Raw genomic sequence first — 24684 nt, forward strand, 5'->3', positions numbered from 1 at the left:
TCTATTCGGTATCCGTCTCTGATCAGGTCCAAGACCCATTGATCTGCGGAGATTTTGGCCCACTCCTCGAAAAAGAGGGAAAGTCTTCCTCCGATGACAGGAAACGAGGAGAGGGCCGGCGCACCATCATTGAGAGGGTCGCCCCTGAACTCCAGGCCTTGAACCGGCAGCTGCGGAACGTTTGTCCGAGCGAAAGGAGTTTCTCTGCTGAAAGCGGGCACGCGAAGTGAACCCAGCAGCACGCCCTAGGTGGTACCTTCTAGCATTACAGAAGCGAGGTCTGTAAGAGGAGCGGACCGCCTGACCCTTAGAGGAAGGCTTCGGCCTATCTTCGGCAAGCGCTGAGGTTTGGAATCCCCCAGGCCTTTAACAATGTTTTCCAGCTCCTCACCAAACAGAAGGCCTTGAAAGGGCAACTTCACTAACCTTTGCTTAGAGGCCATGTAACATAGTAACATAGTAGATGACGGCAGAAAAAGACCTGCATGGTCCATCTAGTCTGCCCAAGATAAACTCATATCTTGAATTTGTACCTGTCTTTTTCAGGGCACAGACCGTATAAGTCTGCCCAGTAGTATTTCCCGCCTCCCAACCACCAGTCCCGTCTCCCATCACCGGCTCTGGTACAGACCGTATAAGTCTGCCCTCCCCTATCCTAGCCTCCCAACCACCAACCCTCTTCCCCCCACCTGCTCCGCCACCCAATTTCAGCTAAGCTTCTGAGGATCCATTCCTGCTGCACAGGATTCCTTTATGCACATCCTACGCATGTTTGAATTCCGTTACCGTTTTCATCTCCACCACCTCCCGCGGGAGGCATTCCAAGCATCCACCACCCTCTCCGTGAAAAAATACTTCCTGACATCTTTTTTGAGTCTGCCCCCCTTCAATCTCATTTCATGTCCTCTCGTTTTACCGCCTTCCCATCTCCGGAAAAGATTTGTTTGCGGATTAATACCTTTCAAGTATTTGAACGTCTGTATCATATCACCCCGTTCCTCCTTTCCTCCAGGGTATACATGTTCAGGTCAGCAAGTCTTTGGTCATACGTCTTGGAACGCAAATCCCATACCATTCTCGTAGCTTTTCTTTGCACCGCTTCCATTTTTTTAACATCCTTCGCAAGGTACGGCCTCCAAAACTGAACACAACACTCCAGGTGGGGCCTCACCAACGACTTGTACAGGGGCATCAACACTTCCTTTCTTCTGCTGATCACACCTCTCTCTATACAGCCTAGCAACCTTCTCGCTATGGCCACCGCCTTGTCACACTGTTTCGTCGCCTTCAGATCCTCGGATACTATCACCCCAAGATCCCTCTCCCCCTCAGCACCTATCAGACTCTCACCGCCTAACACATACGCCTCTCGTGGGTTTCTACTCCCTAAATGCATCACTTTGCATTTCTTCGCATTGAATTTTAATTGCCAAACCTTAGACCATTCTTCTAGCTTCCTCAGATCCCTTTTCATGCTTTCCACTCCCTCCCGGGTGTCCACTCTGTTGCAAATCTTAGTATCATCCGCAAATAGGCAAACTTTACCTTCTAACCCTTCGGCAATGTCACTCACAAATATATTGAACAGAATCGGCCCCAGCACCGATCCCTGAGGCACTCCGCTACTCACCTTTCCCTACTCCGAGCGAACTCCATTTACCACCACCCTCTGTCGTCTGTCCGTCAACCAGTTCCTAATCCAGTTCACCACTTCGGGACCTATCTTCAGCCCATCTAGTTTATTTAAGAGCCTCCTTTGAGGAACCGTGTCAAAAGCTTTGCTAAAATCTAAGTAGATTACGTCTATAGCACGTTGATGATTCAATTCTCCAGTTACCCGCCGCCCAATGTCGTAGCCAAAGAGTGCGGCGAGCCGCCACTGCTACAGCCATTTGCTTAGCCAAAGCTCTGACCATATCATAAAGGGCGTCAGCCAAAAAGGACAAGGCCGACTCCATCCGCGGAGCCACTTCAGATAAGGTCTCCGCTCCATCACTGGGCTGTTCCACTGCCTGCTGTAACCAAGCCAGGCAGGCTCTAGCAGCATAACAACTGCATGCAGACGCCTGAACAGTGAGACCTGCCAAATCAAAGGCCCGCTTCAGAGCTGAATCAAGCCTACGGTCTTGAATATCCTTCAGGGCAACGCCTCCTTCAACAGGGAGGGTAGTTCCAGGGCATCCACTTTAGGCATTGCAAAGTGAGCCAAATGTTCCTCACTCAGAGGGTATAATTGCCCCATAGCCCTGGCAACCTTCAAAGGTCCCTCGGGGTCAGCCCATTGAGCCGAAATAAGCTCTTGGATGGAGTCATGCAAAGGAAAGGCTCGAGCAGGCTTTCTGGTACTAGGCATCCTTGGATTAACCGAGGAGGCTGTGCCACTCCCAGGATCTTCAATCGAGAGGGCTTGTAAGGCATCTGAAATAAGCGCTGGCAGCTCCTCGCGGTGGAAAATCCTCACCGCAGATGGATCATCAAGCTCCTGTGGCAATTCTGCACCTGACTCTGGCTCCTCAGCCCCAGAAGTACTCCCCTCAGAATCCTCATAGCCCGACCACCAGGGGAGGGGGGGGGTGAAGGGGGGTGCGCCACACTCAGAAAGGGAATTATCCCTTCTGCGTTTATCAGGAGGATAAGAAACAGGCAAAGCCAACTCCAAAAGGCCAGAATCCACCGGGGGGGGGGGGGGGGGGGGGAGCAGGCAGAGGGTCCGAAGATCCGAGGAAGAGCTCGTTTAAGCATGTATGCCCTATGCAGCATTAAAACAAAATCAGGGGAGAAAACCGCTCCCTGACCGGCCCAGATCCTGCCCAGGGCTATCAGCTCTATTATTAGCCTCACTCAGAGGACCCCCCCCCCCAGATTCAGGGCTCTCCGTCGCAACAGAGGCCGCGCCATATGGAAAATCCAAAATGGCATCCGCTGCCAGCTCAGAGCGCAAAAGATCGCCGCTCGCCATGCTCGGGCCGGCTCTACCGTCTGTACAGCACGAATTACAGAGCCCCGCTGCTGATTTGCGCTTGCCACATTTAGAATGGCGCTTTACAGTGTCCGCAGCCATCGCCAAAAACGGCGGTAAAATTCAAAAATGGCGGTTCGCGCCAAAAACGTCCCGATCGCGGGCCCACCCCGGAGGAGTCAGAAAACACTCTTACCTCACTGGACCGAGTATCACAGCTCTGGTCCTGCAGAAGAATCTCAAGAAAAAAACATCTTTTCCAAGATCGCTGCGCTAAAGCGCGACGCGACTTTTTTTTTTTTAACGCTGTGAGGAAAGCAGAGGCAAAAGAGGTAAATAAAAACACTCCGGAGGCTCAGATAAGTGGGAAAGGCAGGGAAAGGCGAACCAATGTGCCTGAATCCACTATGTGAGAAAGGACAGGGAAAAAGCAAGCTAATATGTCCACATCCACGGGGGCATGGGTAAGGCAGGGAAAGGGCTAACCTATGTGCCTTCAAAGTGAAGCTGCTATAGCCTCTAGCACCCCGGCTAACAACTGGCAAGCCAGGAGCCACCCCCAGGCAGATTTTGATGGAGCTCAAAGAAGCTGCAGCCACCCTGCTTGGGGAGATAGAGAATACTGAAGAGGCAGTGGAGCTAGCTGGCCATGAGGCACTTAGAAAAGTTGAGTGCTCTCTATCTCCCCCTGCTGGTTGATGGACACAACCCATATGTAATGGCTTCATCTGCTTGATGACAAGGAATCAAAGACATTAACTCGCGACAGGATTGTGAAAAATTACAGAAGGACCTTACGAGACTGGGAGGCTAAATGGCAGATGATGTTTAATGTGAGCAAGTGCAAGGTGATGCATGTGGGGAAATAAGAACCTGAATTATAGTTACATCATGCAAGGTTCCACGTTAGGAGTTACGGACCAAGAAAGGGATCTGGGTGTCGTTCTCGATAATACACTGAAACCTTCTACTCAGTGTGCTGCTGCGGCTAGGAAAGTGAATAGAATGTTGGGTATTATTAGGAAAGGTATGGAAAACAGGTGTGAGGATGTTATAATGACGTATCGATCCATGGTGCGACCGCACCTTGAGTATTGTGTTAAATTCTGGTCGCCGCATCTCAAGAAAAATATAGTAGAATTGGAAAAGGTGTAGCGAAGGGCGACTAAAATGATAGCGGGGATGGGACGACTTTCCTATGAAGACTAAGGAGGCTTGGGCTTTTCAGCTTGGAGAAGAGACGGCTGAGGGGAGACATGATAGAGGTATATAAAATAATGAGTGGGTGGATGTGAAGCGTCTGTTCACGCTTTCCAAAAATATTAGGACTAGGGGGCATGCGATGAAACTACAGTGTAGTAAATTTAAAACAAATCGGAGAAAATGTTTTTTCACCCAATGCATAATTAAACTCTGGAATTCGTTTCCGGAGAATGTGGTGAAGGCGGTTAGCTTGGCAGAGTTTAAAAAGGGGTTAGACTGTTTCCTAAAGGACAAGTCCATAAACCACTACTAAATGGACTTGGGAAAAATCCACAATTCCAGGAATAACATGTATAGAATGTTTGTACGTTTGGGAAGCTCGCCAGGTGCCCTTGGCCTGGATTGGCCGCTGCCGTGGACAGGATGCTGGGCTCGATGGACCCTTGGTCTTTTCCCAGTGTGGCATTATGTACCTAATTCCCGTGCTCACTCAAACTATTACTGTTGTCACGCCCACAACTATATTGTGCAATTTTCCCTGCTACTTCTGGAGAGGAGTAATGAGGGGCAAGACCTTGAATGAAAATGTAGGAGTGAAAAGTAAGCAACTCTTGAGAAAGGGTATGAAAAGAAGTAAATGGGGGTCCATGATAAGTGACCCCACAAACATATATTTGCTTAGGGCCCAGGATAGTGTTAATCCAGCCCTGCTGAACCCCATTTTTTCCACTTTTGGATCACAGGTGGTTACCTCCATGGGGTCCATGTACTTCAGTACATTCTGTCTTGCTCATCCTGCAGGATCCAGAATCAAGAGCTGGAACATTTTCTCTCCACAGATTTAAAGGCAGAGGCGAAGCTTTGGGGGAACCTGCACCTCTTTGCTGAGGCACACCTCGGCTTCCATCACCAGGAAAAACATTGGGCTCAGCTTCACCGCCCTTTTCTACCAGTCTCATCATCATGTTTGAGCATTTCACTGCTGTTGCTAAAAAATCAGAGGAAGGAGCTCTGTTCGGTGCTTTTGCTCTTTATGTCTTACGTCTGCTGGGAATGTCTGCTCTTTTAAAGCTTTTGGTCTTTCTTTTATTTTTAAACCCAAACTTAATGGGCATAAAAACTTGTCTCCCGAGGTTGAAACGGCTCAATGTTACCAAACGCAACCCAAAGCTTATAATCAGCCCTGCTAACATGCAACAGCGAAGCCAGCTGCAGTCTACCCACGCTTCGTTTTGATGAGGTCAATGGCACATGTTGATGACGTCACGGGGTTAGAGGCGGGCGGCGGCCATATTCGAAGTTTTTGGCGTCCTGCATCACGCTTCCGAGATGCAGTTTATTTTGTTTATTTATTTAATTTTCTTCTAAAAGTTCTTTCTCTTATCTGCCCGGTGCTAATACCCAATGTGGCGTGCGGAAAGAACTGGCTTTGATAGCTGTTGCCGTATGACGTCAAAAAGTTGAAGCCGTCTGCCCCGCGCAGGCACAACCGACATATTCTGTGTGACCCCCCAAACATTCGCAGACGCTATTGAAACACAGTTTGTGAGGTTTATGACTGCGTGCGTGTTATTTCACAGCTTTTTAATTTATTTGAAAGCTTCCTATATGTAACTTGAGTTTTATTATTATCAGTGTGTTTTTTCTAGAAAAAAGGTGCTGGTACTCAAAAGGCCACCCTTCAGGGGTGGAGTGAACACTGAGGGATCCACCCCACAATAGTCAGTCCCCCTGCAACCAGTTACAGAATCTATGACAAAGCAGAATTGGTGTGTAGAGCCTGAGCTCTTTCTTTAAAACTTGGGGACCATGGGTCAATTTTAGCAGACAATGGAAAAGGGGCCGGGTACTCAGTACCAGGGGCGTATCTGCGTGGGGCCTCAGGGGCCTGGGCCCCCGCAGATTTCGCCCTGGACCCCCCCTACCGCTGCCAACCCTCCCCCTCCGTTGCTCGCCTACCTTCGCTGGCGGGGGACCCCAACCCCCGCCAGCCGAGGTCCGCGTCCTCCTGCCGCTGCCAGCTGCCTTTGGTCCTTTCATTCTTCCATTGAAGCTGGCGCCGACGAAAGTTTCTTTTGAGTCTGACGTCGCTGCACGTTGTACGTGCAGGACGTCAGACTCAGAAATTGTTTCTGAGTCTGACGTCCTGCACGTACAACGTGCAACGTGCAGCGACGTCAGATTCAAAAGAAACTTTTTCGTCGGCGCCAGCTTCAATGGAAGAATGAAAGGACCAAAGGCAGCCGGCAGCGGCAGGAGGACGCGGACCTCGGCTGGCGGGGGTTGGGGTCCCCCGCCAGCGAAGGTAGGCGAGCAACGGAGGGGGAGGGTTAGCAATGGCAGCGGCTGGGGGGAGGGGGATCGGCAATGGCGGCGGCGGCGGCGGCGGGGGGGGGGGGGGCTATAATGTGCCCCCCCTCTCTGGCCCTGGCCCCCCCTACCGCCGCAGTTCAGATACGCCCCTGCTCAGTACCCCCTCAGAAAAAGCCCTGATTATTATTATTACCTCTGTGGGGCAGGGGCGTAGCCAGACAACAGATTTTGGGTGAGCCTAGGCAAGCCGCACGGTTGCCAGATGGGCGGTTTTCCGCAACCCGCTGCAGGAAACTTGCCCACGGCGGTTTGCGGTTTTTTTGGGCTCGTTTTGTTTTTTCTGTGCGGGTTTTGGGGCGGTTTTTCGGCCTTCGGGAATGGCAAAAGAGGCGGGGTTTGTGACGTTTTGGGCGTGGTTTGTTGATGTATTGGGCAGGGCGATGACGGTGGGGGCAGGGCTGATGACGGTGGGGGTGATGACAGAAGGGGTGGGGCTGATGACGGAAGGGGCGGGGTTGATGGCGGGGGTGGGGGTGATGACGGAAGGGGCGGGGCTGATGACGTCGGGGGTGGGGTGTGTGCGGTTTTTGGGCGGTTTTGTGTGGGAATTTTTTTTTTTATATGGCAACCCTGGCAAGACATGGGTGAGCACTAAGTGTTCTTCCTCCCCCCTCCCCCCCAACCACCACCCAAAAAATATCTCAGCTGGCGGGAAAATGCTTCTTTCCGCCTTGGCAGTCTGCAGCAGGCATGCGCTGAAAACTGAGCATGCGCAGGTGCCAGTATCATGGAGAGTAGCGTTTTCGTTACCATCAGGGGGAGGTCTTCAGCTGACGGAGCTTGGGATCCCCAACAGCTACTGCTAAACATGTGCTACTGTTGGGTGGGCCTGAGCCAGGGGCGTAGCTACGGGTGGGCCTGGGTGGGCCCAGGCCCGCCCAGCGCCAGCTCCCATTGCCGGCCACTGCTGCGTTTCCTGATGAGCAGCAGGGCCGGCACTACAAAAAGAAGAAGCGCTCAGCTGACTGAGCTGAGCGCCAACGCTAAGACTCGACAAGAAAAAATGTTTTTAAAAAAACGCGGCACCGCAGGCAGCCTCGAAGCATTGGCTGTTGGCTCTGCAGGCTCCACCTGTCTCTTACGTCACTGCCCCTGTTTCGCTCCAGGAGCTGGGGATGGTGGGCCTGAATCGGAGAGGGAAAATGGATGGCAGGATGGGGAGAAAGAGGGAAAATGGAAGGATGGGGAGAGAAAGAGGGAAACAGATGGGAAGATGGCAGAGAAAGAGAGAAAACGGAAGGATGGGGAAAGAAAGAGGGAAACAGATGGGAGGATGGCAGAGAAAGAGGGAAAACGGAAGATTGGGGAGAGAAAGAGGGAAAACAGATGGGAGGATGGCAGAGAAAGAGGGAAAACGGAAGATTGGGGAGAGAAAGAGGGAAAACAGATGGGAAGATGGCAGAGAAAGAGGGAAAACGGAAGGATGGGGAGAGAAAGGGAAAACGGGAGGATGGTAGAGAAAGAGGGAAAACAGAAGGATGGGGCGAGAAAGAGGGAAAACAGATGGGAGGATGGCAGAGAAAGAGGGAAAATGGAAGGATGCGGAGAGAAAGAGGGAAAACAGATGGGAGGATGGCAGAGAAAGAGGGGAGATGGATGAAAGGATGCAGAGAAAAAGGGGAGAGAGAGACTGGAAGGATGTGGAGAGAGAAGGGACACAACAGAAAAGGGGAGAGAGATAGACACTGGTTAGAAGGATCAGGAGAGAGGGTAGATGGTGGAAGGATGGGGAGAGAAAGGGAAGACGCTGGATGGAAGGGTAGGGAGAAAGGTGACACGATGGAAGGATGCAGAAAGAAAGAGGGGAGACTATTGGAAGGATGGGGAGAGACTGTAAGGATCGGGAGAGAAAGAGGAGAGCTGCTGCATGGAAAGGGAGAGTAGTGAAAGATTGGAGAATAAGAGGAAGGGGCATGGGGAGAACAAGGGTGAGAAAAAGATGAAAAGCCATAAGTAGATGAAGGAAATTAAAGAATGGATAGTAAGAATGAATTAAATCTGGACACAGAAAAATATTGAAGAAAGCAAAGAAAAAGGAGAGAAAAATGACAAATGGCCAGGAAACCCTGACAGAAGAGTTAAGCGAAAACGAAGGAAAGCAGAATCTAGAGACTGGGAGCAACACAATGAGAAAAAGTAAATGGCCATACAACAAAGGTAAAGAAAATAATTTTATTTTTAATTTAGGATAAAGTAATATGGTGTTAATAAAGTTTCAGAGACCAATACTTCCTTCCTTAGGTCAGGAGGGGATACCGTAACAGCATTATACTGACCTGAGGCAGGAGGTTTTGGCCTCTGAAAGCTCATTGAAAAGGGTGATAGGTTATTAAATAAATTGTCTGAAATTGGACGCACTGAAAAGCAGAACTTTACCCTGTGTGACAAATACATCTGAGTGTGAATAAATTTTGCTGGGGGGGGGGAATTTGTGCCCACCCACTTTGGGTTCAGGCCCACCCAAAATTGGCAGTCTGGCTACGCCACTGGCCTGAGCCCTAAGTGGGTGGGCCCAGGCCCACCTGTGGCTACGCCACTGCTGTGGGGTCCTCCATAACTGGGCCCTGAGGATCAGGCAGAGCCCTGCCCCTTACAAAAACTGAACCTCCCACAGCTTGGAGTGCTGCACTGGCAGGCTGCAACTCATGCCCCAGGACTCCCCAGAAGTTAAAGAAAAAAAGAAAAGCATATTGGTTATGTATGGGAAGCTTTCAAATAAAAAACCTCACACACAGGCAATCATAAACTTCATAAGTTTGCTATTGTTTTCAATAATGTCTGTAAATGTTTGGGGTCACACAATATGGCAGCAAACCATCTCCAGTCAGAAAATTTCCCTGGGCTCACAGGCCCTGGGATAGGGACCTACTGAAGTTATCAATGGCAGGATTTTGGACCCCTCACTGCTAGAGCTGCTAAGTTACTCATTCCGAGAGGAAGTCTTTTTGGCCAATCCTGGTTTTAAACTTACATCTCAAAGCAGTGTAGTATTTGTAGTCCATGATTCTATCCATTGAAATCAGTGCTGCAGGTCCCATAGTGCACCAGGATGAGGTTGGCAGAAATCCAGGACTGCCAAAACAAATCTACCTCCTGGAATGGGTAATGTGGCAGCTTTGTGCTGGATCTTGGCAGAGGACTTCTGTTGCAATGTTAGGCTCTAAATTTAAAGGGGAGGGGTGGGGTGCTTAGGTAGAAGTTATGAATAAATGGTCATGCAAGGAGATCATAGCCTGGTTCTGATTGAGATGGAAGTGCAAAAGAGCAGGAGGAAACTTCCAGGAACAACCTCCCCCCTCCAAACCACTTTTTCTAATGCATATGTTATGGGGGGTGGGGGAGGTTCATTCAATTTCAGGTTTCTCAAATGTGTTTCCTGATACTGCCTATCTTTGTAAACACATTTAAGAAGGAAATAAACCAGCTTTGTCCTTAACATGTGTAACCCGGGTTTGACTCGGTTCTAGCTCCGGACCTGGGCAACAAAGGAAGTTCACTATCTCTCTCTACAAATCTCACATTCTTCGCTTTCATGCGGGCCACTCTTACCACCAGGGCTTTTTTTGATGGGGTAATTGGGGGTACTGAGTACGGCACATTTTCCATTGTCTGCTAAAATTGACCCATGGACCCCAAGTTTTAATGAAAGAGCTCAGACTCTACACACAAATTCTGCCTTGTCATAGATTCTGTGACTGGTTGCTCAGTGATCACCCCACCCATGAAGGGTGGCCTAGCACCTTTTTTGCTAGAAAAAAAACACACTGCTTACCACACACCTCAATTCCAGTCCATGCAGTTGGTCCAGAGTAGCGATCCGGGGGTTTAGGACACTTTACCAGTTCTGGGCTCCACTCAGCTCTTCCATCCAGAAACCATGCAGCACTCCAAAGGCTTCATAATAAACTCAACTTTTATTGTAACGTCTGCAACAAGCAGATGGTAACTTGATTTACTTGCAACACGATTGTAACACTCTATTATAATTTAATCTCCGACTTTTGTCGTTCAATGTGTAACACCTATACCACTTTTTTCATGGGTGTATGTACAGAGATACTTTGAGGCTATTTACTTATAGACAATGGCTCCTGTCCATGCCTCTCCTGGGAGGCAGTGCTAAATCTCAAAGGCTGTTTTCTCCTCTCTCAAATTATCTCACTGTCTGACCCTCCTCCAGCGGTAATCCCTCTCTAGATCCACCCTGGACCTGGGACTGAGCTCTCCTTGCTCCAATCCCACTGCTCACAGGCTGGGACCCTTCTCTGCCTACCCATAACACTGTTAATCCTCCGGTTGCCACTTTGTGTAGTAGCCCCCCCCCCCCCCCCCTTGTCAGCCAAAGGTTACACGCTTTCCAACAGGATTCCCTTCTCTCCAAATCTATTGACAAGGGATTTTCAGACAACCAAAAACTATATGCTCTCACATGCAACTATTTTTTTAACCCCTAACTCCTCCCACTCCCTTATCACTCAACCCAACATGGCCATTATCTTTTTGCATTTTATTCCAATTAATGCTCCCCATGGGCTGGGCTTCCTCCCCGCAGGGTCCACACAATCACTTCCTCCAGTGACTCTCTACCAGGGCTCACAGTAATCCCAATTTAACCAGGGATTACACATGCTTAGGGAATGGGGCTGTAATGTAAGATATAAAAGATCCTGGGCTAATTGAAAACTTTGAGATTTGCATGTTTCCTTAGCTCCTTATCATTTCATTGTGGAGTTTCTCCAGAGTGACAGGCATATCTGGGAATTCTGTGGATATCACTAAAAGTTCCAGGGCTCTTCTGCAGACACAAGTGAAATGTCCAGGTTCTGTGGACTCAACTCAGATTTGCCAAATCGCCCCCAGTTGTAGGAGACTCTCAGTTTGGTAGATAGATCAGACTCTCATGTACATTTTATATATAGGCCAGTGGTTCCCAAACATGTTCCCGGAGGTAACCCAGCCAGTCAGGTTTTCAGGATATCCACAATAAATATTCATGAGAGAGATTTGCATGCACTGCCTTCACTGTATGCAAATCTCTCTCATGAATATTCATTGTGACTATCCTGAAAATCTGACTGACTGGGTTGCCTCCAGGACCTGGTTTGGGAACCACTGACATAGGCAATCTCTATCCCTTGGTGTGTGCAGGATGTTTGGGTTTAGAGCTTATCTAAATTGGAACTTTGGGAGAAAAGAAAAGAAAACAACCTTCATGTGGCTTCACATGTTTATATGGCAGGTGAAGTGGTGCTTATCACATGATAATTAATGACTTTATTCAATCTGTTTTATTCTAGTGCTATTACAATGCGAGCAGACAAAGGGGGCGGGGTGGTGGTCCAGAACAAGTGCAATTATATTCAGGAAGATAAAAGGTAATTACAAGATATTAAATTCTATAGATGTTTAGAGCAGGACCCTACGAGTCAGTTTTTGGACTTAGTTAAACAGGCACTTGATGGGGCTGTTCAACAGGGTATTTTATCTGTGAAGGAATTTCAGTATTTACTATGTCAGCACCTGATTGTACCTACAATCTATTTTGTTTCCAAAATTCATAAGTCATTGTAGCAGCCCCCTGGCTGTCTGGCAGGCGCTTGCAATTTGAGCCTATATTGCATTATCTGGATCACCATCTTCAGCCCTGACTTATTCAATCTAAATCTTATGTCTGTGACTCAGCTCATCTTTTGGACCTGTTATATTGAGTGCAGATTTTTGATGGCCAACAACCTATATTGGCCACAATGGATGTCACAGCTCTTTAGACTAATGTGCCTCAACATGTTGCGTTGAGGGTCATTCATCAAGAGCTTTTACAGTTATCTTTATCCTTGGAACAGATTCAATTGTTAGATTAACTGGCCAATTTGGTGATTACCAAAAATTATTTTGTTTTTCAGAATGAATATTAGTTGCAAGTTTGTGTCACAGCTCATGGGGATGGAGGTGAGGGAAGAAGAGATGCTGGGCAAAGAGAGAGAGAGAGGACCTGGGGAGGGGAGAGATGTTTGATCTGGGTGTGGACGGGAAGGAAATTGATATACCACTCTTCTGTGGTTACAATCAAAGCAGTTTACATATTATATAGAGGTACTTATTTGGTTTAAGTGACTTGCCCAGAGTCACAAGGAGCAGTCCCTGCTGCATTCTGGAACTCCTTGTCAATGATCATTAGAGTTATTTCAAATTATAAGAGTTTTAGGTGATCTGTGAAAACATGGTTATTTTGGAATTTTTTTATGTACTTTGTGTTATATTTACTAATTGAGTGGCTTTAATACAAGAGTCCCAAAGCAAATAAGTGTTTTTTTTTTCATGCACAGCCCTACAGTGCAGACAGGTCCAAACTGGATCAATAAAAAAGATTACCCTTATGTAGTTTATCCAGATTTCTTTTCAGAGGCCTAATGAAGGACTTTTGTGGCTCGTGTACAGTACTACAGAGTCCTTTTAACTTGCATTTACAGGTTGATGAAGGAAGACTCCAATTTTCTCTAGGTCCCATTCAGCCATTGGCTCTTTGCTGCAGTCCAAATGACATGAAGCCTGTTTGTTGCAAAGCCCTGACAGCTGTGAGAAGTATGAGAGAGAGAGGTGATATTGTGTTGGGTGGTCTTGCAAATGGAGGAGTAGCCTAGTGGTTAATGCAGTGGCCTGAAAACCAGGGGAACTTGCTTTGATTCCCACCGCAGCTCGTTGTGACTCTAGGACTCGCCATTGCCCCAGGTACAAAATAAGTACCTGTATGTAATATGTAAACTGCTTTGATTATAACCACAGAAAGGTGATACATCAAATCTCATCCCCTTAATAATACTAACATTTATATTTCACATACACACACTCTGAACGTTTTGCACAATAAGTGGTCAAAGTTTTCCACATGGTACCTGTGCCTGATGTCACCTTATTTTTGATAGATATTTTAAAAGTCTCAGTTGTTTTGTACTCTGCATTTTTATTTCTTTACCTTCCAGAGCACACTGTAGGCGGACATGAACACCTCATATCTCAAAGCAAGAGCAGATGACTCAGATGGATCTTTTGTAATAGCAGTGAACAACTTATTCACATCAATGAAAATGAACTGTTCTACCTCACAAATCAAAACAGATAAGCGTGCCTCTTCCAAATACTGGGAAAAACAAGAACAAACTCTCCTGATGATGCCGGTGAATCCTTGAGCCTTTCTCCATGGAGACTGCATAGCTTAGGTACTACTACCAACTCAATTCCAAGCTCAAACAGCCTCCTTGAAAGATCTGATGGTCTCAGCCCTATTCCAGGGGCTACAGCAGAAGTATTCACACCTCCTGTGAACCTGTGCATTCTGCTGCACACCTTATCAGAGACTTATGGCAAGAACATGACAAGGAGATCTAGTAACAAATATCAAGATGAAATTTGCAACATGACTCCAGGTCATAAAGAAGAAGCTAATTCAGTCCTGATTTCACCCTAGGACATGCGTGGCCTAGAACAGTGGTTCTCAACCCAGTCCTCAAGGCAGGTTTTCAGAATATCCCAAGTTCATCATTTTACAAAGAAAAAATATGTACATTTTACAAAAAAAGAACGTGAGGCAGTTCAGCAATTGGCTTCCAACTCTGCCATTGTGATACGTCCGGCAGATAAAGGAGGCTCCGTGGTGATACAGGATTAAAGCCAATATCAGCAGGAGGCTATGAGACAATTATCTAACATGACCTATTACTTGCCGCTAGACCAGGCTCCCACTCCGAAGTTGATAAAAGAAATAGAAGGGATTAAACAACAAGCTGTCCAAGGAGGAATAATTTTAAAAGCAGAAGCTAGATACTTGTTGAACAAAAATCCAAAAATACCGATGTTTTACACCGTTCCTAAGGTCCACAAAAGTTTAGAAAATCCGCTTGGTCGTCCCATAGTGTCTCTGAGGGACACTGTGTTGGAGCCTCTATCACATTTTCTAGATCTTCATTTACAATCTTTTGTCACATCAGCAAAATCATACATTAAGGATACATCCCATTTTTTGCAAGTCCTGGCTCAGGCAGGACCTATGACACCTAATATGCTCTTTGTGACTATGGATCTTGAGGCATTATATTCAAACATCCCTCAGACATCAGCTTTACAGATAGTACATAGTACATTAGAACAAAGATCTCCTACATCACGGGTTACCACAGCATTTTTGATGCAGTTGGCAGAACTGGTTCTCTTGAAAAATTATTTTCTTTTTGAATCCACCTACTATGCCCAAATCCATGGGATAGCAATGGGTACAGCCGCACCACCAAGTATTGCGAACCTGTATGTCAGTGCTTTTGAAGAAACTTATTTATACACTTCAGAGTGGTTTCAACATATTAAGATCTGGCATCGATTTATTGATGATGTCTTTTTCATCTGGACATCATCTCAACAATCATTGCAGCAATTTGTGATATGGTGAATACCCTTGACAGACATTTGAGATTCACTATGCAGAGTAGCTATGATAGTGTATCCTTTTTGGACACTTTGGTATATAAACAACAACAAAATATTGCGGTTTCAGTTTTTCGAAAACCTACTGACCGCAATTCTCTGCTTCAATATTGGAGCCATCATCCCTTCCGCATGAAAGACTCTTTACCAGTGGGACAGTTTTTGCGTCTTCGATGAATCTGTTCCTCAGGTGAGATATTCCGACAACAATCTGGGGAACTGAGGAACTGAGTTCGATTCCTGGCACAGGCAGCTCCTTGTGACTCTGGGCAAGTCACTTAACCCTCCATTGCTCACCGCATAGAGCCTGCCATGAGTGGGAAAGCGCGGGGTACAAATGTAACAAAAAAAATCTATTCATTTGATAGAACGCTTGAAGGAGAGAGGCTACCCAGACCAGTGCATACGTCAGGCATATAAACGTGCATGGTTTGCTCAACGGCCATTATTGTTGCAGGATAAAACAGAAGAGCCATTAGACAAATTTGTATGCGTTTTGACATACACTGATTTAGCACCACAAATTGCACATATTATTTATCAACACTGGGACGTTCTTTCATTTCATGCAGTTTTTCAACAACGCCCTTGTATTGCATATCGTAGAGGCCAGAATTTACGGGACAAACTAATACATTTGGTTCAACCTTCAAACACAATCCCCTCCTTACAAAACTTTATGGGACACACTCCATGTGGACATTGCCAATTTTGCTTTCAAACTATACATGGCACCCAGTGGACCCATCCAAGTAAACCTAACAAAGTGTATAAGTATAGAACAAACACCACATGTGACTCTACTTATGTGATATATGGCATTATATGCCCTTGCCAGAAATGGTATGTTGGACGTACAATGAGAAAGATAAAAGTTCGTCTCACAGAGCACAAAAGTAGATTTCAGAAACAAGTATTAACTGCTCCAGTTGTAAAGCATTGTATAGAGTACAAACATCAATTTACGCAATTGAAATGGCTAATTATTGAACAGGTGGTATGTTCTATCAGGGGTGGGGATATAGAGCAAGTGTTAAATAGGAAGGAGCAATTCTGGATTTTTGAATTAGATATGACAGTCCCTAATGGCCTTAATGATTTTATTGAATGGAACACGGTTCTGTAAATTCCATTTAAATTCCATTCGGTATACATGTTTCTTATTTGATTGCCATTCTATATGTTTATCACCAGACTGATGATTGCCTATTAGTGATTTTATATAGTCCAATTGAGCTATTCAATCATGGTATCACGTGCCGTTATACGTGATGACATCATTTCCTGCCTGGGAGCATTAAAAAACCTCGACTTGAAAAGCTGTAGATTATCAACAGAAGAGGGGCACTTTATATTCTTTCTGATTTTGACAGTGAAAATTTATCATAACACCCTCATCCTCCCTGTCCCATCTGCTCGCAACCTTGGAGTCATCTTCGACTCCTCCCTCTCCTTCTCTGCGCATATCCAACAGACTGCCAAGACCTGTCGCTTCTTCCTCTTCAACATCAGCAAAATTCGCCCTTTCCTCTCTGAGCACACCACCAGAACTCTCGTCCACGCTCTCATTACCTCTCGCCTTGATTACTGCAACTTACTCCTCACCGGCCTCCCACTCAGCCATCTATCCCCCCTTCAATCCGTTCAGAACGCTGCCGCACGTCTTATATTCCGCCAGAACCGATATACTCATATCACCCCTCTCCTCAAATCACTTCATTGGCTTCTGATCAGATATCGCATACAATTCAAGCTCCTCCTCCTTACCTACAAATGCACTCAGTCTGCGGCTCCTCACTACCTCTCCACCCTCATCTCCCCCTATGTTCCCGCCCGTAACCTCCACTCACAAGACAAAGCCCTTCTCTCAGTACCCTTCTCCACCACTGCCAACTCCAGGCTCCGCTCATTCTGCCTTGCCTCACCCTATGCCTGGAACAATCTTCCTTTACCCATACGCCATGTCCCCTACCTACCCATCTTCAAATCTCTGCTTAAAACTCACCTCTTCAATGCTGCCTTCAGCTCCTAACCGCTTGAGAAATATAGAATGCCCCAATCTATCCACCCTATCCGATTAACTGTTCACTTGTCCTCTAGATTGTACACTTGTCTTTAGATTGTTCTCTTGTCTTTTAGATTGTAAGCTCTTTGAGCAGGGACTGTCCTTCTATGTTTAAATTGTACAGCGCTGCGTAACCCTAGTAGTGCTTTAGAAATGTTAGTAGTTAGTTAGTTAGTTAGTTAGAGTTCCTGAGGAAGTTTTTTCGAAACCCTGCAGAGTAGGGCTCATTATGATTTCACTCTGAAAATACAGTTATATCTAAGAAGATTGGGAGAAGAGAACGCTGGAGACTTTGAACTTGTGTTTTCGTTTTGAGGATATCATTGTGTCTGGAAGACAGAGGAACACGCTGGATACTTTGTTACAGCTCCATTAATATCTCTTTTGCAGCAAATTGGGACTGCTTAGGAGCTGTTGGACAGGCCGTATTATGGCGGTGGTGACATTCTACGGACCAAAATTGTATCCAGTAAGGATGTGGTATCCTGAATTACACAACATTAAGTGCCTTTACGATTTCTTTATATTTGTTTATTATAGTTACTCTTTACAGAAACAGCATATATATCATATTTAGATTCTGTGATTATATCACCTTTTTTATATATTTCTTTACACAGGAGGTTTGTTGGAGTCAGTGAGAAGATTGACTCAGTTGTTCTCCATATTCAGAGACAAGAGAGCATTCACAATTATTTTTGTTATTTGGGAATTATTTATAGCACGTAGGTGCATTTGATAAAAATAAAAAAAAGAGAAGTTCCATGATCGAGAAACTTGTCCACCCTTAGAGACGTTAATCACTTTTGTGTAGCCTCGCTTGGGTGAGTTTATACTCTGAGAACTTCTCACAATTCCTATATATTAACAATTTACATATTTACAAAATATTTATAATATCTATTGTAGAACAACTTTTTGGGACAATCCTTTCACTGGGTGTATTCTCCATTACACTAATCTCTAGCTTTTACTTTTTGTGGTGTGATAGTATTGGCAGGTGGGAAATTGGAGGGGAGGCAAAGAGGAGAGGGAATCGGGGAGGGGAGCCCTCTTTATTTTCTGACCTGGGCCCAAGCAGGTCTAACACCAGTCCTAACCCTTGCTGTATAGCTGTTGAGGATTCCCAAGCATCCCCAGCTAAGGACCTCCTCTAAAGGTGGCCAGAACTCCCTTCTACCAAGCTCTGGCAACAGTATCCTTGAGCCATCGACAGCTAAACGTGTGGGGTGCTGGCATCAGTGGCTTAGGGTAATTGCTGCTGCCTGCCAAGCTTGGTAAAAGAGAGTTCTGGCCACCTTCAGAGAAAGTCTTCAGCTGACAGAGCTAAAGGATCCTCATTAGCTAAAGTATTTATATTTTGAGGTGGAGGTAGGGCGGAGCAGAGAAAATTTTGTGCCCACCCACTTGGGACTCAGGCCCACCCAAAACTGGCTGTCTGGCTACGCCACTGCTCCTTACATAAAGGTTTGTAGCCAAATTTATAGCTTCTTTCATCCTGGACCACTGCCCTTCCACTTCTCGTATGTCCTCACAACCCATCAGCTCCTTCCTCAGGTATTCCTCCATTTTATTAAAGTCAGCATGCTTGAAATACAGGACTTTGAGTTTTGAGTGGCTGCCCTCCACTTCAGCTGTTATATCAAACCAAACTGTTTTATGGTCACTGCTGCCCAGGTGGGCACCCACTCGGACATTTGACACACTTTCCCCATTTGTGAGCACCAGATCCAACATCGCTCCCTCTCTGATCTGCAAGGCTTCGTTCTGTGAGTCTGACATCCTGCACATACAACGTGCAGAACATCAGAAACAGAAGGAAGCCTTTTGCGAGAAGAAGAGGACCTCGGCTGGCGGGGGTTGGGGTCCCCGGCAGCAAAGGTAGGCGACGGCGGGTTGGCGGCGGGAGGGGGGGTCGAGAGGGTCAGCAATGGTGGTGGTGGGGGGGCAAAGTCAGCAATGGCGGGGGGGGGGGGGCGGTGGTGCCGGGTGAGGGGGCTAAAATGTGCCCCCTCACCTAGGGCTCTGGACTCCACATAACGTAGTCTTCCTGAGCCTACTGTGAACCATCTATTCTTAGGTGGTTTTATCCTTTGAGGCAGTGGTGAGTAGTTGGTATGATTCTGTGCAGTCATAGAAGCTACTTTAAGTGCATCCAATTCCTGTTTTAGTTTATAGAGCTCCTGTTTTAAGTTTCAACAGTTTTTTATTGATGAATTTCAATTGTTTAAACATACAGTCAACAAGTCTAAAACGAAACACCTCTTTATCAATCTTTTAACAATATGGCCCTACCTCATCCCCCAGATCGTGTTAACCTAACGACAACTGATGTGTCTACCAATCCCGCCGATCAATGAGCTCCTGTTTTAAACTAGCACACTGAAGACAGATAGGACAAGCCTTAAGTCTCCAGATGGTTTGCCTTGGAACTAAAGCACCACAATTATTATACAGAATAAAAGTAATCTTGATTGGTTGAAATGGGTATGAACAGGTGTACTATGATAGGATTAACAGTCTGCAAGATTGCCTGTGTGAGACTGAGGAGTAAAGTTAATGATTTTTGGCTTGTCTATATATGACTGGTTAAACCCTGGGGTGGTTGGGACTAAGTCCCAGTGCGTCAGAAAGGTGCTGTATCAAAAAAAAGTTATCTGGGTGTGGCCAGCAAAGATACAGTCTGATACAACAAATTCAATTTGATTCTACAATCAGATTCCACTAGAATATAATTGTCCTTTAGTAAATCTAAATATTCCCACTAAATGCAGTGGGTCGGACGACAGACAGAAGGGAGCTGAGGATAGGCAGATGGGGACGGGACTACAGCACCGGCGGCCTGGGAGCAGGAGAGGGTGAGAGACTCCGGCACTGGGCCCAGGGAATTTTTCCCCCCCTGCCCTCCTCTTGGCGGCCCTGGAGAAAAAAACTCACTTCTGAGGTCTGTTGGTATACTTATAATTGCTTAAGTAGTATGATGCAGGGTTATCATGGATTACTGTAGTTCTCTCTACATACTGCTCAGCCAATGGAGCTTTGCTGCAGACCACATAAATGGCTTTGAAAATTGGCCCCCAAATTTTCCTAAAATATGGTCAGTTTTTATGTTTTCCAAGCTTGGAGAAGAGATGGCTGAGGGGAGACATGATAGAGGTATATAAAATAATGAGTGGAGTAGAACAGGTGGATGTGAAGCGTCTGTTCATGCTTTCCAAAAATACTAGGACTAGGAAGCATGCGATGAAACTACAGTGTAGTAAGTTTAAAACAAATCGGAGAAAATGTTTCTTCACCCAACACATAATTAAACTCTGGAATTCGTTGCCGGAGAAAGTGGTGAAGGCGGTTAGCTTAGCAAAGTTTAAAAAGGGGTTGGACGGTTTCCTAAAGGACAAGTCCATAAACCAAAACTAAATGGACTTGGGAAAAATTCACAATTCCAGGAATAACATGTATAGAATGTTTGTACGTTTGGGAAGCTTGCCAGGTGCCCTTGGCCTGGATTGGCCGCTGTCGTGGACAGGATGCTGGGCTCGATGGACCCTTGATCTTTTCCCAGTGTGGCATTACTTATGTACTTATGTAAATTAAGGTCTGCTCTGTGACAAGTGTCTTTATGGCAGTTATGCCTGCCTAAAGAAAATGTTCATATTTAATCTTTATTAATTAATAAAAGATGTAATATTCCCACCCTGTGCAGCCTCTTTCCATTTCTGCTCACTCCAGGCTCTCTAAGGCCTTTGTACTTCTTTTCTTTCTGTGCTGTACGTAATTAATTAGAGGTGAGTTTTGTCATGAATCAAAAATTATATGAAGAGATGAAAGTCACACTCTTACAGCTCAGTACAAATTTAATGATCTAGTCGGTGGGAAACTCTGCAGGTGAGTCTGCAGAAAGGGTTGCCATAGAAACCTTTCAGGACTAGGCCATCAATAACATTATTATCCATGTCTGCAAGGAAGCCTGGCACTGCCTGGACATACAATCACTACTACATGGCATAAGTAGTTCAGGGATCCTTTTACTAAGCTGCACTAAGATATGGGTTTAGAACACTCTTATGTGGGGCTTTCCTGCATGCTAAGCCAATTTCTAGCATGGCCATCAAAAAGGGCTTCCATATCATCATGCTGATCAATCCATAGACTGGTGGGTTGTGTCCATCTACCAGCAGGTGGAGATAGAGAGCAAACTTTTGCCTCCCTATATGTGGTCATGTGCTGCCGGAAACTCCTCAGTATGTTCTCTATCTCAGCAGGTGGTGGTCACACACAGCAGCAGCTCTGGCTAGGCCTCCAATCCTAATTTTTAGGTTTTGTTGAGTGCCTGGGGTTGAGGGCTCTTCTTGAGCAAGTGCAAACCTGGTGGCGCCAGGTCCCTCCTTTTCTCCCCCCTCCCGCTGGCTCCGTTTGAAAAAAAAATAAATAAAAAAAAATTTTTGAACGTCCTTAAAGGCGTTTATTTCGACGTTTATCTAAACGTTTATTGCAGCTACTCACTGGGACACCAGGTCGTTACAGCTCGGAGTGGACAGCAGGTAATTTTTACCTTTTATAGCGGGCAGGGGGTTCCCCGATTGGTCTCCACGTGGCCTATGGCGTCGGAGGGCGAGGGCGCAAAGAGTCGCTCCCCGGATCGCGTGTGCGCTTCCAGAGGGGATGCGGGGGTCTTAAAGTCTGATTCGCCCTTGTTGGGTGACAGTTTCGTGACCGATGAGTGTCCCGGTCCTTCCTCCGGTGTGGCGGTTTTTCCCGCCATAAACGCCCATCCCCCGCGGCTCGCCTCCGCCATATTGGCCGGCCACGCGGCTCGGACGGCTTCTTGGGCCGCCCTTGAGGTGGGAGACATTGATGCCATGAACGCCCTTAATTTGGGCGACGGCACAAAAGCGGCTAAAGTTAAGCGCCGTTCTTCCCGCGCGGCTCCTTCGCGGAGTGTCGCGCCGGACGCCATCTTGGATGCGCAGCATGTCTCTCCCCCGCTCTTGCGAGCGCCGGTTGAGGGTGCGTCTAGGGCTGTAGCCCAGGCTGCGGAAGTGCACAGTATGCGGGGTTTCTCCCCCGAGTTTGTTTTGCTGCTGCATCAGGCCTTCCTTATGCAAAACGCTGCCCCTGCTCCCTCGTCTGGTAAAGAGGTTGAGGCCCCCGGAGGTAAACGCCCTCGGGTTGATTCCCAGGCCTTGGAGGACTTTGTCTCCTCCGATGTAGATGAGGGCAGCGTATCTGATTTCTCCCAACGGTCCTTTGCGGATTCCTTGGAGGAGACGGATCCCCGCTCGGATGGAGCGGATGACCCCTCTGCAGCGCGGCTCTTTAGCTCAGAGGATTTGCCCAACCTGTTAATGCAGGCCATGGGCATTTTGAAGATTTCCTCTCCGGAGGACGTCTCTCCCTCAGCCCCTGTTGGCTCTGCCATTATGCTGGGGACGAAGCGCCCGCATAGAACCTTCCACGTGCATGATGCCATGCACACCTTAATTTCGGCTCAGTGGGATGCCCCGGAAGCGAGCCTTAAAGTGGTTAGGGCTTTGTCCCGCCTCTATCCTTTGCCTGAAAGTGAACGTGAGGCCTATCTGTGGCCTACCGTGGTTTCTTTAATCACTGCGGTGACTAAGAAAACGGCGTTGCCGGTGGAAGGTGGCACGGTCCTATAGGACGCCCAAGACAGAAGATTGGAGGCGGCCTTAAGGTCGTCCTTTGAGGCGGCTGCTTTAAGTTTGCAGGCCTCAGTTTGCGGCTCCTATGTGGCCAGGGCGTGCCTGACTATGGTGCAGCAGGCTTCCCCCTCGGATCTTTCCTTGAGGGCTGATTGGCCGGCCCTGGAATCGGGCTTAGCCTATTTGGCAGACTTGCTGTATGATGTCTTGAGGGCCTCAGCTAAAGGCATGGCTCAGACAATCTCTGCGCGGCGGTGGCTTTGGCTGAGGCATACAGTGGTGGAAATAAGTATTTGATCCCTTGCTGATTTTGTAAGTTTGCCCACTGACAAAGACATGAGCAGCCCATAATTGAAGGGTAGGTTATTGGTAACAGTGAGAGATAGCACATCACAAATTAAATCCAGAAAATCACATTGTGGAAAGTATATGAATTTATTTGCATTCTGCAGAGGGAAATAAGTATTTAATCCCTCTGGCAAACAAGACCTAATACTTGGTGGCAAAACCCTTGTTGGCAAGCACAGCGGTCAGACGTCTTCTGTAGTTGATGATGAGGTTTGCACACATGTCAGGAGGAATTTTGGTCCACTCCTCTTTGCAGATCATCTCTAAATCATTAAGAGTTCTGGGCTGTCGCTTGGCAACTCGCAGCTTCAGCTCCCTCCATAAGTTTTCAATGGGATTAAGGTCTGGTGACTGGCTAGGCCACTCCATGACCCTAATGTGCTTCTTCCTGAGCCACTCCTTTGTTGCCTTGGCTGTATGTTTTGGGTCATTGTCGTGCTAGAAGACCCAGCCACGACCCATTTTTAAGGCCCTGGCGGAGGGAAGGAGGTTGTCACTCAGAATTGTACGGTACATGGCCCCATCCATTCTCCCATTGATGCGGTGAAGTAGTCCTGTGCCCTTAGCAGAGAAACACCCCCAAGACATAACATTTCCACCTCCATGCTTGACAGTGGGGACGGTGTTCTTTGGGTCATAGGCAGCATTTCTCTTCCTCCAAACACGGCGAGTTGAGTTCATGCCAAAGAGCTCAATTTTTGTCTCATCTGACCACAGCACCTTCTCCCAATCACTCTCGGCATCATCCAGGTGTTCACTGGCAAACTTCAGACGGGCCATCACATCTGCCTTCCGGAGCAGGGGGACCTTGCGGGCACTGCAGGATTGCAATCCGTTATGTCGTAATGTGTTACCAATGGTTTTCGTGGTGACAGTGGTCCCAGCTGCCTTGAGATCATTGACAAGTTCCTCCCTTGTAGTTGTAGGCTGATTTCTAACCTTCCTCATGATCAAGGATACCCCACGAGGTGAGATTTTGCGTGGAGCCCCAGATCTTTGTCGATTGACAGTCATTTTGTACTTCTTCCATTTTCTTACTATGGCACCAACAGTTGTCTCCTTCTCGCCCAGCGTCTTACTGATGGTTTTGTAGCCCATTCCAGCCTTGTGCAGGTGTATGATCTTGTCCCTGACATCCTTAGACAGCTCCTTGCTCTTGGCCATTTTGTAGAGGTTAGAGTCTGACTGATTCACTGAGTCTGTGGACAGGTGTCTTTCATACAGGTGACCATTGCCGACAGCTGTCTGTCATGCAGGTAACGAGTTGATTTGGAGCATCTACCTGGTCTGTAGGGGCCAGATCTCTTACTGGTTGGTGGGGGATCAAATACTTATTTCCCTCTGCAGAATGCAAATAAATTCATATACTTTCCACAATGTGATTTTCCGGATTTAATTTGTGATGTGCTATCTCTCACTGTTACCAATAACCTACCCTTCAATTATGGGCTGCTCATGTCTTTGTCAGTGGGCAAACTTACAAAATCAGCAAGGGATCAAATACTTATTTCCACCACTGTAGGTCTGCTGACCACGTCTCTAAATCCCGCCTGGCTAGATTGCCTTTTAAAGGCAAGCTGCTCTTTGGGGTCGAGCTGGAC

At 46.9% G+C, this 24684-nt stretch overlaps 1 protein-coding gene across 2 annotated transcripts in view; it reads right to left on the minus strand.

The window, feature by feature from the left end:
* The window catches only part of LOC115468892, a 33148-nt gene extending 27801 nt beyond the window's left edge, over positions 1-5347 (minus strand). For both annotated transcript variants that reach the window (XM_030201015.1, XM_030201014.1), the window contains exon 1: positions 4914-5347. In XM_030201015.1, coding sequence (XP_030056875.1) covers positions 4914-5127 — 214 coding nt within the window. In that variant the 5' untranslated portion in view covers positions 5128-5347. The remainder of the gene's footprint in view (positions 1-4913) is intronic.
* Between the last annotated feature and the right edge of the window lie 19337 nt (positions 5348-24684).

Source organism: Microcaecilia unicolor, chromosome 4, assembly GCF_901765095.1.
Source record: "Microcaecilia unicolor chromosome 4, aMicUni1.1, whole genome shotgun sequence".
Taxonomy (NCBI): domain Eukaryota; kingdom Metazoa; phylum Chordata; class Amphibia; order Gymnophiona; family Siphonopidae; genus Microcaecilia; species Microcaecilia unicolor.